The sequence below is a fragment of the Cnephaeus nilssonii genome, assembly GCF_951640355.1.
Source record: "Cnephaeus nilssonii genome assembly, chromosome: 8".
NCBI lineage: Eukaryota > Metazoa > Chordata > Mammalia > Chiroptera > Vespertilionidae > Cnephaeus > Cnephaeus nilssonii.
This window is the reverse complement of record NC_137079.1, coordinates 91,028,201-91,045,885: the sequence shown is the minus strand read 5'-3', so window position 1 is coordinate 91,045,885 and position 17,685 is coordinate 91,028,201. Positions and strand designations below refer to the sequence as shown.

The following is a 17,685-nucleotide window of genomic DNA, read 5'->3' as shown; positions in this document are numbered from 1 at the left end:
GCCAATCACACACCACCCCAGTGTTCAAAGGTAAAACACACCAACGCTTTACATACCTGGATTTTTATTTTGAATGTTAAAAGAAGTTTAAGGGAAACTAGGATGACAATACTTTTAAATTTTTTATGGTAAATCACTTTATTTATTACATTTTCACTTAAAAATGCTAAAATAGTGAGTTCACACAGAATATGTAGATTAGCCCTTATTTCTATGGTTCATAAAATACAAATATAAATATTTTATATTTATAGAAGAATTTACTATGAAATAATTTCAATAATTATAAAACACAAACAAAAGCTTCCTCATTTGTATTTCTATTATTCTAAAATTTGAAATTAGCCAACTATCCAAAAAAACGGGTGGAGAAACTACACTCTGACTGGCTTATTTCACTTAGTATATTTACCATGATATTTTCTTACATCACAAAAATCAAATTTGCATTTCTTTGTTATTCCTTTTTGGAAAAAGTTTTCAAAACACATTTTGGCTAAAGTTTGCCAACCTGAAGTGGACCTGTTAAATGGAATAAGATACTGTGTAGCTTCAGGCAAACTAAATATTCCAATATACAGAATGGAATTAGTCAGTTTTATCCAAAAGAATAAACACAAATGGCTGAAAAAGACAGATGACCAGAACTTCTGTAAGAGTTACCTCAGAAATGTTTTTGTCTGTTTCTTTTCTTTTTTCTTCCAGTTTCCTTTCAATACCTACAATTCCTACTGCCCTTATTCTTCCTGGCTGAAAATCAAAAGTAGAAAGTAAAATATACAAAATAGGAAGGACACAATCTTTTGTAACCCACCACACTGTGTTTTCAATGACAGGAAAGGACCACAAAGAACCAAAGAAAAACAGCATACAACTACATCTAGTTTCCTTTCAAAACATTGGTCAGTTTCTTGCCATATATGACAATCTTCAAATCATTCTAGAGAAACACCGAAGATACAATAAATGGCATATTTTACTCTTTACTTCAAATATAAATTAAATTTCCTATCCATTTTTGTTCTTTGGCAACCTATTATGTATGTATCAGATACTTAATAGGGTCTCAAAAAATAGTTAAAGTTTTGGTACTTGATAGTTATTGTACAAACTGCTTTTACCGATATGAGCATCTGCCCAGAGTTGGTGGTTAATTTAGACTGGCCTGGAAAACGTACCAGTAGTATTTATTGTCAGTCTCTTAGATGCCACACAGATTATGAACAACAGGATGAAGTCAGTGGAATCTAACTTCTACCACTCCAGGAATTACTCTAGTAAGTAGTAATTAACTTGTACTAAGTGTTTACTGTCTAAGAGCACTAAGTTAGGTTCTATGAAAATAAATTTTTAATCAAATATCATTATTTTGTTTCTGGAAAGTTCTATAATCACAGATATCTTATTACTTAATGAAGATGCAAGTACAGAGCTGAAAACACTAGATCAAGAAAGTTTTAAAAATACCTGTGGTCCTCTATTTGTTTGGAATGACTGGGAAACTGGCATATTCTCCCATCTTCTCTGTGTCATTTCCTCTGATAAACGCCTGTAAAACTGTTATACACATAGATACACTTTAAATTAGTCAGTCAGGTTGTGGCATCCTCATTGAATTAATTACTTGACATTTCTTTAGTTGAAAGGTCTAGTCAATCATTTGCAACAAGCCTAGAATTCTCAGAGACATCAAAGAAAATCAAAGGAAGTTCTTTTCTTGGATCAACTTCAGAAAGAATAAAGAAAAAAAAAGAAGGAACTGACCTTCTATATAAAGCGAGCTATTTCAACAAAGAGATGAGTGACAATGAAATAAATAGACTTACTTTAAACAATTCTGCCTATGTGGACTGTTTTCAACTTATAGTGAAACAGACACAGTGCCAAGAAAAATATACAACCATTATCCATGAAGAAAACTAAGAATAATTTGTCTAGTTAAAATGTGTAGTCAGAAATTGGGGCCAAAACGTGCCTCTGCTCACAAAAAAATCAACTATATTTTTCACCTACAGTGAGAATGACTTCAGTTAGTGACTTATATTTATTTAGTGCCTATTGTTGTGAAGAGCACTGGGTGCGAAGCCATTGAAAAAGAACGTAAATAAGTTATGACATCAATGGGAAGATAAAAACACACTTAAAAATGTCTAAAAATATTTATACACCAACTTATTAATCAGAACATATAAACTATATTCTAAAATTCATCTGTAAGAACAAAGGGCTAATAACAACAGACAGGACACTAACAAAAATAGAAGCAAGGTAAACTTATCCCTATGAGATTTTAAGAGATTATTAATGTGGAGAAATTGAAAATCTCATAATTCTGAAGCTAGGGGGATTATGACATTGTGCTGTTAACATAATATGGTAATGGCACAGGAACAGAATAGCTCAGAAATGGAAAGGCACCAGTGCTTATATGTAAAAAAAGAACCACTCAAGTGATTAGATTTGTTAAAGTTAATAAACTGCCTTCAACTGGACTACATATACCACTGAAAACTTTACTAGTAGCCTAATGGCATGACAGCCTCCACTCTTTTTTTTTTTAATATATTTTATTGATTTTTTACAGAGAGGAAGAGAGAGGGATAGAGAGCTAGAAACATCGATGAGAGAGAAACATCGACCAGCTGCCTCCTGCACACCCCCTACTGGGGATGTGCCCGCAACCAAGGTACATGCCCTTAACCGGAATCGAACCTGGGACCTTTCAGTCCACAGGCCGACGCTCTATCCACTGAGCCAAACCGGTCTCAGCTCCACTCTTTCCTTATGACCACACACGCCTGCTTCCTGTTCCCACTGTCACCTAAACTTCATATTCTTTACTGATAAGACGTAAGCTATCAAAAATGTTATAAACATGTGGTGAAACCTAGTATGTTGCCTACATCATATTAACAATATGGAAACAATACTGCCTTCCATCGTATTAACAAACAACAAAAATATATGCAAGCACACATTTATGGTCCAATTTTATTCATATACTTACCTCAATCTGGCCATGTTCTTTGAAGGAGAGTTTAATGTAGGAGTTCTTACTACTCTGTAATGGACCAAGCTCTTTGTTAGGAGGAGCAGGGTGAAGATGAACCACTATTTTAGCACTAAAGAAAAAGCAAATGTAACGTATTAAATTTCCTCTTAAAAATCACTAATTCTATTTTTATAACTTTTAATATATTTCAGGTCACTTAAAATTCACATAGAAACAAAGACTATCCTTTCAAAGTTTGTATTAATTCAGTATTAATGAACCTTTCAAAAATATCTCTACTTAAAACTTGCAAGCTATGTACAAAAAAGTTCAAGTTATTAGGTCTATAAGTTAAATATAATGTGGTTTCAGAAAATAAGTTCAAAATAAATTTGCAAAATTTGGGGTGGTTTATGATATGGGTTTATGATTAGGGTTGTCCATCTACAGAGTCATCTCCAGAGGTAACTTCAGGGCCTATAATTTCTGTCTAGCCATAGTACCTTACTCATTTGAAAACAAAATGTGAAAACTTATATATAGAATCCTTCCCAGTGGTCATGGTCACAGCCAGTCCTTGCAGCAGATTGGCCTGAAGGATAAATCCCTCCCATTGATGTGCGAGCAGCAATCAAGGGTCAACTACAACAGGAGGATGTACATATCCCATCGGGGGTAGGAGACACAACTGGAGTGCCCAGCTCAGGTGAACAGAGAGGCTGTGCCACTGGACCCTACAGGACACTCTACCAAGCCTGGGAGACATAGCAGCTCTACCTAATACACAGAAACAAACACAGGGAGGATGCCAAAATGAGAAGACAAAGAAACATGTCCCAGATGAAAGAACAGAAGAAATCTCCAGAAAAAGAACTAAAAGCAAGCAAAGTACCAGATACAGAGTTCAAAGCAATGGTTATAAGGATGTTCAATAAATTTAGGGAAAGACTAGTTGAACTTAGAGAGAACTTCAACAGCATAAAAAAGGGCATGGAGAGAAACCAAGATGGTGGCATAGGTAAACAGCTAAACTGCTGCCTCACACAACAATTTCAAAACTACAACTAAAAGACAAAACAGACATCATCCAGAACCACAGGAAGGCTGGCTGAGTGGAAATTCTACAACTAGAAGGAAAGAGAAAAGCACACTGAGGCTCAGAGGAGCTGCAGAAGGCAGAGGTACAGAGGCGCGCGCGGAGAGGGCTGGCAACTGAGTACACGGCTGGCTTTCTCAACCGGGAGGGAGACAAAAGCTCCAGATGTCTCTGAATTCCAGTTCTGGGCGAAACTCTGGGGACCCAGACTCATTCAGGGAGAAACTGGACTGTCTGGCATTGGGCGAAACTCAAGGGTGGCTTCTCTCAGAGGTGCTTGCAGACATTTTATTAAAACACCATCCAAAACTAACATTCTATACTGTCATTTTTGGAACATGCCACTTGATCAACAGTATGACCTAGAAAAATATTCAATAGCAAAAACATTTCTCAAAAACAGTGCTGCTCTAGGAACACAAATTACCATCATCTTTATGACTACCATTATCTTCTATGCTATTAAAAATACCACTATATTTGTTCAGTTTTATGTGGGGTTTTTTTCATTTTTTTCCCAACCTGCAATATAAACAATCTTCTATAAAGATTAGCAAAACCAAGAGACTTAGCCAAAATACCTTGGATATCTAGCTTAAAGCTTTTTCTTTATGGCCACAGTACAGATTCACCTATTACTCAATTTTACTTTGTTTAGGCCTAGGTGGTTACATAAATATCACTGTGAAATACCATGTGTGGGGCCTCCTCAATTTAACAAATGTTTTGTTTAGTGAACTGGGACCAATTTCTAAGGACTCTTCATCTATTCCTTTGTGGTGAATATCTTTAAGTGCAGTAAGCAAACAAACTGTGTAAGCAGCCTGGCCGGCTTGGCTCAGTGGTTGAGCATCAACCTATGAACCAGAAGGTCACAGTTCGATTCCAGGTCAGGGCATGTGCCTGGGTTGCAGGCTTGATCCCCAGTGGGGAAGGAGGGGTGCAGGAGGCAGCCAGTCAATGATTCTCTCTCATCATTGAGTCTCTATCTCTCTCTCCCTCTCCCTTCCTCTCTGAAATCAATAAAAAATATATATATATTTTTTAAAAAAACTGCAAGCAGAACCACAAGACTGTTTGAAATGAACTGCCAACTAGAGCAACTAAACTATGACAATTGGGATAGGATGATTGAGCAAAAGCATTATATAATCTTTAAAACTAAAAAAAAAACAAAACACCTGAGTCCTACTATCAGATTTTGTCAAAGGAAACCTAATGAAAAGCTAAAATATGATACAATGTGAAGTTTAAAAATTCCAAAATTAGCATAAAAGATCCATGCAAAATTTTTCACCTTCATTTCTTGAGTCATTCAATATCATATTTCATTAAGTTTAAAATTCACCAAGTCAAAGAAGCATCTTGGGTTCTTTCTTAAAGGATGAAAATATGCATAAATCTTTGAATCAGTAAGATATGATAAATATTTGGGGGCAGGAGGAGCTAGGAACTATTTGAAAAAAGTTAACCTGGCAAATTATTAAATTCCTCCTCATTGGAGATGTTTAAAAATAAGACGCTAATATGAAGGTAACTATTTTGAATATATTTGTTATAGTTTAGATTTCCTTGTAACACAGCAGAGGAAAATTCAAATGATCTAAAAGACTCTTAAGTTTTACTTTGTAGAACTTAATAATAAAACCAACATATACAAATATCAAATGCTGTACAGCTGCAACTAATATAGTGTTGTATGTTAATTATACCTCAATAAAAAAATAAAATAAATTTTAAAGAAAGAAATATAAGATGGAAAGAAGTGACAAGGGGCAAAACATAAATTAGAGAAACAGCCTACTCTAAAAATAAATACCTTATTACTCTTTTCAAAATGTTGGTTAGTTTCTTTTATGTCAAATAAGCAATTTTTTAGGCTAGCTACAACATTGTAATTATGGCATACATTGCATTTCCTGTGAAGTTCAGCACTTATTTAACATTTATTAAAGTATCTAACTATACTAAAGCTAAAAATGGGCCCATGTGGAAAACAAATTCCTCAATATCTGTTCTTAAGTTGACCTCAATTACATTCACTTAAACTATACAGCCAGAATTCTGTATATCTATACTAATAAAAGGGTAATATGCTAATTAGACCAGACATCTTCCGGACATCCATCCAGACATCCTTCTGGACAAAGCCATGGTGGCGGGGCCGAGGCAGAGGCAGTTAGAGGCGACCAGGCCAGCAGGGGAGGGCAGTTGCGGGCGACCAGGTTGGCGGGGGGGGGGAGGGGGGGCAGTTGAGGGCGACCAGGTCGGTGGGGGGGGGCAGTTGGGGGCAACCAGGCTGACAGGCAGAGGCAGTTAGGGGCAATCAGGCCGGCAGGGGAGCAGTTATGGGTGATCAGGCCAGCAGGCAGAGGTGGTTAGGGGCGATCAGGCATGCAGGGGAGTAGTTAGGGGCATCAGGCAGACAGGCAGAGTGCTTAGGGGAATCAGGCAGGCAGGCAGGTGAGCAGTTAGGAGCCAGCGGTCCTGGATTATGAGAGGGTGCAGGCCAGGCTGAGGGACCCCCCACTCTGTGCATGAATTTCATGCACCGGGCCTCTAGTACTTGAATAAACAGAAACATTTTAACCCGTGGTTTTAAACCTGGGAAGCCACATCTCCTGATTTGCCTAGGACAGTCCCATTTTATGCTGGTCTGGTCCAATTATAAACAGCACTCCCATTACTTATAAATGTCCCAATTTGGACAATAAATATTATGATCCTTAACACTGATATATCAAAAATATAAGTAAAAACTTAATGATCAACTAGAAATAGAAGCAAAGTCAGTTCCTTTCTTCATTTCTGATGTTAAGTACTAAATAAGATACATAGCCATTTAAAAGTAAATGTCTGTAGAAATATATACAATGACAACTGGACCACATTTATTTATTATAACCCAAGGATTTTATAGCAAACCTTAGTACTTGATTCATGCTTTAAGAATGACTTCCATTTATCAATGAGCTTAAGGTAGGATGATCAAGGACAATTATTTATCAAGCCCCCAAATACAATCATTAGATCCATGTCCCCATATGTAGTCATGGCACAGCAGTAAATTAACTAAATTAATGATAATAGCTTGAATGGAAATGTATTTTGTGAATAAAAACTATAATATATAGACCTTACCTTTTCCCAATTCCAGCTGCCTGTTCTTCAATGAACACAATTTGAGAAAGAGGAATAGCCATGCAGCATTCCTAGAAGGAAATCAATAGAAAATATGACTCATAAGACTAGTCAGAAATCCTTGTTTTATAGCATTTAATAGAATGTCAAATACCTTTAAGGTACTTAATAATAAAAACAATAAATAATAATTATGTTACTTTATTCCTTAAATAAACTTAAGGAATAAATGAATGAAAGCAACACTATGATGGCATTTTACTACGTGAAAAAACATAAGAGATTTAAAAACAGCTATAACTACCTTTGTTTTTACAGTAGGTACATCTTTTAAAAAGTAATATTTATATGCAACTTTTTACATATGCTATATTCTTTTTTTAAATATGTTTTTATTGATTCAAGAGAGGGACAGGGATAGAGAGATAGAAACACCAATGAGACAGACACATCATTGATCAGCTGCCTCCTGCACGCCCTCCACTGGGGATCGAGCCCACAACCCAGGCATGTGTCCTGACTGGGAATCAATAACTCTTGGTTGAAAGAAGGTTGTTTAAACACTTAAACATTCATTCTCATTGGACTCAGATACTTTAAAAAGTTATTTTCATGAGGCTGATGAGACAGGTTAGGGTGTGGATTATGGTTAGGGTTAGGATTAGGATTAAGGTTAGGGTTAGGGTTAGGACTAGGGTTAAGGTTAGGGTTAGGATTAGGGCTAGGGCTAGTTTAGGGCTAGGGTTAGGGTAAGAATTAGAGCTGGGGTTAGGGCTAGGTTTAGGGGTTAGGGTTAGGGTTAGGCTTAGGTCTAGGGTTAGGGTTAGGGTTAATGTTAGGGTTAGGGCTAGGGTTAGGGTTAGGGCTAGGGCTAGTGCTAGGGTTAGCGCTAGGTTTAGGGTTAGGGTTAGAGTTCGTTGTAGGACTAGGATTTGGATTAGGTTAAGGGTTACGGCAAGGCCTAGGGCTAGGTTTGGGGCTAGGTTCAGGGTTAGAGTTAGAGCTAGGACTAGGGAATTAAAATTTCATGGGAAGACAGCAATTATAAAAATAATGTAGAAGAGATTGTTTATTGTACTGGCAACACTGAAATTTATTCTTAAACACAAATACTTCCAAGTTTTTTGGAATAAACACATCAGCTCTATACACATAACTTGTTCTCCCTTCCTAGAAATGAAGAAACAGGAGTCTCCTCTTGCTGAGTGACTTAGAGGCTGTTTTTCTCAATATCTGGGTAAAAGCATGCACTTCCCAGCAGAACCATCCTCCTGATTCTCAACAGCAATCAGGAGGCTGGGTTGTTTTGAGGATGAATGAAGTTTTTTAAGGATCCCTAAAAACTGATGGGAGAATTATTCCTGTTACACATGAAACATTCAGGTATGAGGTAGGATCGGACTGGTATTTTAAAAACAGGAGTCATCATGATTCTCTATTCAGTAACTACAGACTTTTCTGGAGCTGAATGAGGGACAACACTATGCCCCCTCTATGTGCACTCCATTCAGACAGATCGTATGGGACACACACATTCTAATAACGTTCTGAAATTAAAAATTTGCTGCATCTATTTATAGTTTTCCAGAAAGGAAGAAAAACTTCAGTGATTTAAAACCTAGAACAGATGTAAAAAACTGTATCTTACATGATTTCTCTGATCTCTCCAAATTAGTCGATGTGTACTAAGAAGGAGGGTCCCAGCATCAAATTTTATCTAGAAAGACAAGATCATCACAAAATATTAATAACATATCACTCAATGTGGTCCAGTTTTTCTTCCTCACAAATTACACAATAGTAAGTTTTTCACACATAAATATTTTAGAATTTGGCTTATCACAAATTAAAGAGAAGCAATGCTACACACTTTATAAGCGATATATACAGCCTTGCTAAAATTAGGAAAAAATTGCAAACAACCTTGATGTGCAACAATAAGGGAGTGGTTAAATCAAGTATGAAATATTCATACCATGGAATCCATACAGAGGTTAAAAAGAATAATGAGGTAGAACTTCACAGACTGCCATGGAACTCTTAAGACATAGAGTTAGTGGGTTGAAAAGCAATTTACAAAGGAGGCACCGATCGGACTATCGGGCCTCAGAGGGAGGATAGGGGAGGGTGGGGGGAGAAGGGAGAGATCAACCAAAGGTCTTGTGTGCATGCATAAGAGCCTAACCAATGGTTAAGTTCAACAGGGGGTTGGGGCATCCATGGGGAGGGGTGTGGGATGGGAATGGGGGGATGAGGACAAATATGTGACACCTTAATCAATAAAGAAATTTAAAAAATAAATAAATAAAATAAAAATAAAAAAATAAAATAAAAATCAATGGAAAAAAAAAAAGCAATTTACAGCATATTACAGCAGATGATAGATTGATAGATAGATAGATAGACAGACATAATCTCCACATCCCTCAAACTACAGATATATACATATAAGTAGTAGAAAAAGTTCTACAAGGAATACTTGGCGGTCTATTAACAATGATTATCTTAGAAAAAGTATGAAGGAGTAGGGAGAAGCAAAGGGCCCTTTTTTAAAACTTTACTATTGATTGAATTTTTTCATGAGATTGGATTCATGTATAACACTCATATAATTTTTAGAAATAATTTTTACATACTAAGAAAATCCAGAAATAGACACAAACACAGATTCAACCAGTGGCATTGGGACAAGTGAGTTGCCCAGTAGGAAAAAACAACAAACATAAAGTTGGATTTATACCTAACATACTGCACCAAAATAAGTTCAGGATGGATCAGATATCTGAGTTTAAAAAAAAAAAAAGAAAAAGAAAAAATTATAAAAGCAATACCAAAAAATCATGAGAGAATTTTAAAAATAATCTTAGAGTAGAGAAGGTCTTTCTAAGAAAAACACTAAACTAATTAGCATTAGAGGAAAAGATCGATAAATTCAACTATACAAACATGTATGCACACAAATTCTTCATGGCAAAAACCACCAAGGGCAAAGTTAGCAGACTGGGAAAAATAATTGTAACTCCTATCAGAGACAAAGGGCTAATTTCCTTAAAATATAAAGAACTCTTACAAATCAATGAGAATATTGCCTGTTTCTCTAATGGATTACAGGCTAAGGCCATTAACAGGAAGTCCACAAAAAAGGAACTAAAAATAACACATTAATAGAATTTACCATATTTCATCAATTTTCAATGCACATCCCTTATACACACAGGTTTTAATAAGTATGCATCTTACAATCAATGGCATCTTAGAAACTTTAAAATACAGTAAGTACATAAAGATGCCCAACCTCATTGATAAGAAAAAGGCAAATTAAGGCAATATCAAGATACCCCTTTCATCCATGAGATTGGCAGAGACCCAAAAGTTTGATAATATTGTGTTGAATTGTTGGGGAAATAAGCATTTGCACACATAGCTGGGAGGCTAACCTTCAAGGAGGGCAGTGTATTAATATGTGTCAAAAATACAAATACCTATGTATTTCACATACAAATACCTATGTATGCACAACTCTCTAGAGCAGTGGTTCTCAACCTTTCTAATGCCGCGACCCTTTAATACAGTTCCTCATGTTGTGGTGACCCCCAACCATAAAATTATTTTCATTGCTACTTCATAACTGTAATTTTGCTACTGTTAATGAGTCGTAATGTAAATATCTGTGTTTTCCGATGGTCTTAGGCTCTACTGCAGCGGTTCTCAAACTGTGGGTCGTGACCCACAGGTTGAGAACCGCTAGCAGGGTCGCCTAAGACCATCGGAAAACACAGATATTTACATTACAATTCATAACAGTAGCAAAATTACAGTTATGAAGTAGCAATGAAAATAATTTTATGGTTGGGGGTCACCACAACATGAGGAACTGTATTAAAGGGTCGCGGCATTAGAAAGGTTGAGAACCACTGCTCTAGAATGATGCACTGGTGGCCTCTAATGGGGAATTGGATGCCAAAGAGACAGGGTAGGAGGGAGACATTTAATTTATACTTGCTGTGGGTTTTTAATATTTATCATGGAATTTTTGTCATCTACTCAAAATATAAATGTAAAAATGTTTTTTAAAACTAGAATACAGAGCTTCTTGTCAAGATGGCAGAGCTATAAACACCATACTTGTATCTTCTCATAACCACATCAAAATTACAAATAAACTATAGAATAATCATCACTGATATCTGCCTGAAGTCTAGCTGAACAGAAGTTCTAAAGCTAAGGATATACAGAAGAAGCTACATCCAGACTGGTAAGAAGGATAGAGAGGTAGACAATGCTGGTCTCACACCCACGTGTGTTGGCTAAAAATCAGAAGGGATTCTTGGCTGTGAGAGGGGGGGAGGTCCCCCTGAAGAGCAAGGGGTCCCAGCCCCACACAGGCCTCCCAGCCCACGGTTCCAGTGCTGGGAAAAGAAGTCCCCACAACTTGTGTGAAAACCAGCAGGGATTGTGGCTGAGTGGGATGGAGGGCTGCTGGAGTCCCAGGAGTTCCTCTTAAAGGGCCCACCCAGACTTACTCGCTGACTGACTCACTCTGAGCTCCAGCACTGGGTGGCAGCTTGAAAGGTGCCAGGATGTATGGGGAGGAGGTGAATCATCTGGCTTCAGGGCAAGGGCTGGAGGGGCAGCTTTCTCCCAGACAAAAGTGCTGGCAGAAAAGCCATTGTTCCTTTGCTGAGCCCTCCCTCTGTAGCACAGAAGGGTGCCATATCTGAGTCTCCATTAACCTGGCTAACACTGTTTCCCAGGCCTGGTGATTCCCTGAGACCCACCCAACTTTTGGGCCCACCCAAGTACTTAACAAGCATGACCTGGCCTCACCATGTCACAGACCTCTTGCTACAGTAAATAATCCAAAACCCAGCACCAGTGACAGCCAGCCTCAATTCAAAGCTTAGTATCTTCCAGGCAACTCCAAACTCAGCACAAGTGGCAATCATCTGCAAATCACTTTGTAGCTCATCAGGTGGTCCCGGGCAGGGCATAGGCAGCAGCTGACCTTGGCCTGCACCTCCTGGGAGGCCCCAGAGCAAGCACACCCAGTGGACAGCTTCAGACCACACCAGAGTACCATCCAACCACCTCCATGAGTGACTCAAGGGGCAGACTCGACAGGCACCAAAGCCCCTCTGAAGCAAGTTCTGCTCCATGAAATCAGCCTCTGCACTATAGTTATGGCCGGTCCTTACAGCCTATCTGCCTGGGGGCCAATCCCTCCCAGTGATGTGTCAACAGCAATCAAGGCTCAACTACAACAGGAGGGTGCACAGAGCCCAAATGAGGTGGTGAGGGGACTTCGTACCTGGAACACCCAGCTTGAGTGACTGGGGGCACTGTGCCACTGGGCCCTACAGGACACCTACTACATAGAGCAACTGCACCAAGACAGGGAGGTGTGGCAGCTGTACCTGACCTAGAAAGAAACACAGGATGGCAGGCAATGTGAGAAGACAAACATGTCCCAAATGAAAGAACAAAACAAAACGAACTAAACAAAATGAAGACAAGCAATCTACCAGATAAAGAGTTCAAAGAACTAGTTATAGGGTGCTCAACGATCTCAGTGAGAACTTCAACAAATAGGAAACATAAAAATGGAGATAGAAAACATAAAAAAAGAACCAGTCAGAAATGAAGAATACATCAGAGGAAATCAACAGTAGATTAGATGAAGTAGAGGATCAAATCAGCAATCTATATATATATAAAAGCCTAAGCGACCGTTACAATAAGATGACCAGTCGCTATGAAGCACACTGACCACCAAGGGGCAGATGCTCAATGCAGGAGCTGCCCCTTGGTTGTCAGTGCACTCCCACAGCCAAACTCCTGCGGTCCCTCCCCTGGGCCGGCCAGCCCTGATTAGGAATGGACGAGACAGCCCCGATCGGCCCTGATCACCAGCCAGGCTGAGGGACCCCACCCATGCACAAATTCATGCACCAGGCCTCTAGTTTGGAAGATAAGATAGAAGAAAACACAATCAAAACATTAAAAAAAAAATCCAAAAATAAGGACATCAAAGATACCAACATTCTCATCATGGGAATACCAGAAGGAAAAAAAAAAAAAGATCAAAAATAGGAATAATAAAATAGTAATAAAAAATATCTATCAAGAATTACTTTAAATGTAAATTGATTAAATGCTCCAATCAAAAGATATAGAATGTCTCAATAGATAAGAATAAGACTATTACATATGCTGCCTACAAGATACTTACTTCAGATTTTTTTAAAAACTGACTGAAAGGAAAGGGAAAGAAGAAGATATTTCATGAAAATGGAAACAAGGAAAAAAAAAAAAAAAAGGTAGAGGAGCAATATTTTTACCAGACAAAATAGACTTTAAAACAAGAGACAAAAAGGACCCAGAAATTTCACTTTTGGGTATTTATCCAAAGAAGCCCAAAACACTAAATCAAAAGACATATGCATCCATATGTGCACTGCAGTATTATTTACAATAGCAAAGATATGGAAGCAACCTAAGTGCCCATCAATAGATAAATGGATAAAGAAGTGGTGCATATATACAACAGAATATTATTCGGCCATAAAAAAAAAAAAAGAAGAAACCTTGCCATCTGCAACAACATGGGTGGACCCAGAGGGTATTGTGCTGATTAAAATAAGTCAGATAGAGAAAGACAAATGTCATGATTCCACTAATATGTGGAATCTAAAAAACAAAATAAACAAGCAAAACAGAAATAGACTCATAGATATAGAGAATATTTTTACAGCTGCCAGATGGAATGAGGGCAGAGGGGGAGGGTAAAATGGGTAAATGAATTGCCCTGGCCGGTATGGCTCAGTGATTAGAGCTTCAGCCCACGCACCAAAGTATCTGGGTTTCAGGTTTGATCCCAGCCCTGGTCAGGGCTCATGCAGGAGGCAACAGATTGATATGTCTCTCACATCAATGTTTCTCTCTCTCTCCTCCCTCCCTCCTATCCTCCCTCCCACCCACTCCCTCTAAAAATCAATGGAAAAAACAGGGTGAAGGGATTAAGAAGTACAAATCAGTACTTACAGAATAGTCATGGGACATAAATTATAGCATAGGGAATATAGTCAATAATCTATAATAATAAAAGCATAATATGCAAATCAACCGAACGGCTGAACAAAACGACCATCCGGACGCAGCCGGGGCTGCGCGGGCCAAGGCAGCCGGGCCTATGCTTGCACAAATTTCATGCATAAGGCCTCTAGTACTGTAACAACTATGTATGGTATCAGATGGGTACTAGATTTATCATGGTGATCACTTCATAAGTTACATAAGTGTCTAATCACTGGGTTGTACACCTGAAATTCATATAATATTGTACATCAACTGTAAATGAAAAATGAAAAAAAAATTTTTAAGTATAATACAATCTCAAAAAATGCCAGCTAGGTCTTTAGGACCAAACTTTTAATCCCCATTATTTGTTATTATGCATTGAAAATTACATAACTAAGCAAATTTTACAGTTGCAACTCAAGAGATTAATAAACCAAACTACCTCATTTTTGTTAAAAGCAAAAATATATTAGAATCTTCTATTAACTTTAATTACTAGAAAGTAGAAATTGCCCTTCAGTAGGACTTGCTTATATCCTTTTGAGGAACAATTTGTCATTTCAAAAGTTACAAGGTTAATTAATCCCATTTATAAGGCTGTCTTACAACACAAACTCAATAAAAGCATTTTAGTGAGGGTCCAGTTTATTACAAATAATAATCCTTTTGAGTTTAAAATAATGTGGTTGCAATGTCTGTCAATTAAACAATTCGAACATTATAGAGCATACTTAAGTAAAAATAACCATAATGTAGTTGACACTTATATTACAAGACTAGTGGCCCGGTGCATGAAATTTGTGCATGGAGAAGGGGGGTTCCCTCAGCCCAGCCTGTACCCTCTCCAATCGGGGACCCCTTGGGGGATGTCCGACTGCCAGTTTAGGCCCGATCCCTCTCACAATCTGGGACCACTGGCTCCTAACTGCTCACCTGCCTGCCTGCCTGATCACCCCTAACTGCCTCTGCCTGCCTACCTGATTGCCCCTAACTGCCCTCCCCTGCTGGCCTGATCTCACCCCCAATGGCCCTCCCCTGCTGGCCTGATCTCACCCCCAACTATCCTCCCCTGCCAGCCTGGTTGCCCCCAACTTCCCTCCCCTGCCGGCCTGATCTCGCCCCCAACTGCCCTTCCCTGCCAGCCTGATCTCGCCCCCAACTGCCTCCCCTGCAGGCCTGATCTCGCCCCCAACTGCCCTCCCCTGCCAGACAATTTGGTTCTGATTAATCGCTTTCTATGCCAGTCAGTGTCAGCAGCTCCGCCTTCTAGGCAGCCATTGGCTCCTCACAATCCACCCAATTTGGTGCTGATTGGTCAGTTTCTATGCCAGTCAGCATCTCCGGGCCTAATCAGAGAGGTGGGGCTGATTAGCAGCCCCCATGGAGGCCCATAGAGAAACAGAGGCGTGACTGCTAGCAAAGCCCAGAGAGAAAGAGAGAGGCAATGGCTGATCAACAGCTGCCACGGAGGCTGCAGATCAGACCCTACCTCTCTCTTTGGGCCTCTCTCTGGGCCTCATCTGCAAACCCCTCAGCAGTCAGTGCTGGGTTGCCGCACCCACACTGGTGGCAGTCAGTGCTGGGTCACCACAGCAACCCAGCACTGACTGCAGGACTGACTTCCAGTGTTCGGACAAGCCTTCGGTTGGTCGTTAATATAATAAAAGGCCAGGAACCATAAGCATAACGACTGGAATGACCACTCGACCAGTCGCCATGAGGTGCATTGACCACCTCTCAGTCCCTTCCCTTCCCTACCTCCCCCAACCCCCCACCCCCACCCGTAGGAGAACAGGGAACCATGGAAAAGCAGGTGAGTGGCGGCAGGGTGAGCAGGTGGAACAGCTGACCTCTTGGTCCCTCCCCCCCCCCGGCCTGCAGGCTCCGATGGATCAACGATGGTGAACAGGGGGTCCGAGGTGGGTGGCAGGAGGACCAGGCTGGCTGTCAGGCCATTGTGATCCCCAGCTCATCCCCAGCTGCTCGGGGGCTCAGGCCAGTGGGAAAGCAGACACCAGCTACTTCACCTCCATGTGTGTGCGCTGGGCCAGCCACTGATGGAATGTGCTGCCCATTCAGGGCCGCTCATGCAGGTGCTGCCACCGCTGCTCCTGCTGCTGCTAAGGCTTGCAGCACTGACGGAAGCTGTGGGGCACGCCCGCAACCTACCCACCGGGGTGGCAGCCTTCGGCCTGGAGACTGGTGAACAGGCAGAAGATGGCCCTGATCACAGGCTAGGCCTAGGGACCCTACCTGCACGACTTTGTGCACTGGGCCTCTAGTGTTAATATAAAAAGTAGGTTTCAAAATAGCATACACAGCAGGATTAGATATGCACACAGCACACACATGTGCTTGCAAACACACACACACACACACACACACACACACACAAATACGCCAAAAGTCATTATTAGTGGTTAGATTACCTCTCGCAATCTGGGACCCCTCGCTCTTAACTGCCCGCCTGGTTGCTCCTTACGCTTGGCTCTACGCTCCTTAGCACTGCCACGGAGGCAGGAGAGGCTCCCGCCACCGCTGCTGCGCTCGCCAGCTGTGAGCCCAGCTTCTGGCTGAGCGGCACTTCCCCTGTGGAAGCACACTGATCACCAGGGGGCAGCTCCTGCGTTTAGTGTCTGCCCCCTAGTAGTCAGTGCACATCATAGCAACCAGTCATTCTGGTCATTCCACAGTAAGGTTCGCTGGGCTTTTATATAGATAACTAGAGGCCCGGTGCACGAAATTCGTGCACGGAGGGGGGTTGTCCCTCAGCCCAGCCTGTACACTCTCCAATATGGGACCCCTCGAGGGATGTCCGACTGCCCGTTTAGGCCCGATCCCGATGGGCAGTCGGATCCCTAAACGGGCAGTCGGACATCCCTCTCACAATCCAGGACTGCTGGCTCCCAACTGCTTGCCTGCCTGCCTTCCTGATTGCCCCTAACCGCTTCTGCCTGCCAGCCTGATCACCCCCTAACCACTCTGCTGCCAGCCTGTTTGCCCCCAACTTCCCTCCTCTGCCAGCCTGGTCACCCCTAACTGCCCTCTCCTGCAGGGTTGATCACCTCCAACTGCCCCCCCTTGCAGGCTTGGTCCCTCTCAACTGCCCTCCCTTGCAGGCCGGGTGCCTCCCAACTGCCCTCTCCTGCTGGCCATCTTGTGGTGGCCATCTTGTGTCCACATGGGGGCAGGATCTTTGACCACATGGGGGCAGCTATATTGTGTGTTGCAGTGATGGTCAATCTGCATATTACTCTTTTATTAGATAGGATAGAGGCCTGGTACAGGGGTGGGGGCCAGCTGGTTTGCCCTGAAGGGCGTCCCGGATCAGGTGGGGGTTCCCGTGGGGTGTGGGGCGGCCTGAGCGAGGGGCCTGTGG

The 17,685-nt window shown here is 40.8% G+C and overlaps 2 protein-coding genes across 4 annotated transcripts in view; one reads left to right on the top strand and one right to left on the bottom strand.

Annotated features, from left to right (window-relative positions):
• Positions 1-17,685, top strand: part of NEK3 (NIMA related kinase 3) — a 469,351-nt gene that overhangs the window by 358,234 nt on the left and 93,432 nt on the right. The window lies entirely within an intron of this gene.
• The window catches only part of VPS36 (vacuolar protein sorting 36 homolog), a 35,417-nt gene that overhangs the window by 11,526 nt on the left and 6,206 nt on the right, over positions 1-17,685 (bottom strand). For 2 of the 3 annotated variants that reach the window (XM_079778532.1, XM_079778533.1), the window contains exons 2-6: positions 8,878-8,946; positions 7,230-7,300; positions 3,008-3,122; positions 1,468-1,557; positions 664-750 (exon numbers count right to left, since the gene is read on the bottom strand). In XM_079778532.1, the coding sequence (XP_079634658.1) occupies positions 664-750; positions 1,468-1,557; positions 3,008-3,122; positions 7,230-7,300; positions 8,878-8,946 (432 nt within the window). Of the gene's footprint in view, positions 1-663; positions 751-1,467; positions 1,558-3,007; positions 3,123-7,229; positions 7,301-8,877; positions 8,947-9,969; positions 10,012-17,685 lie in introns of all 3 variants that reach the window. The other variant, XM_079778534.1, reaches the window with a different exon arrangement.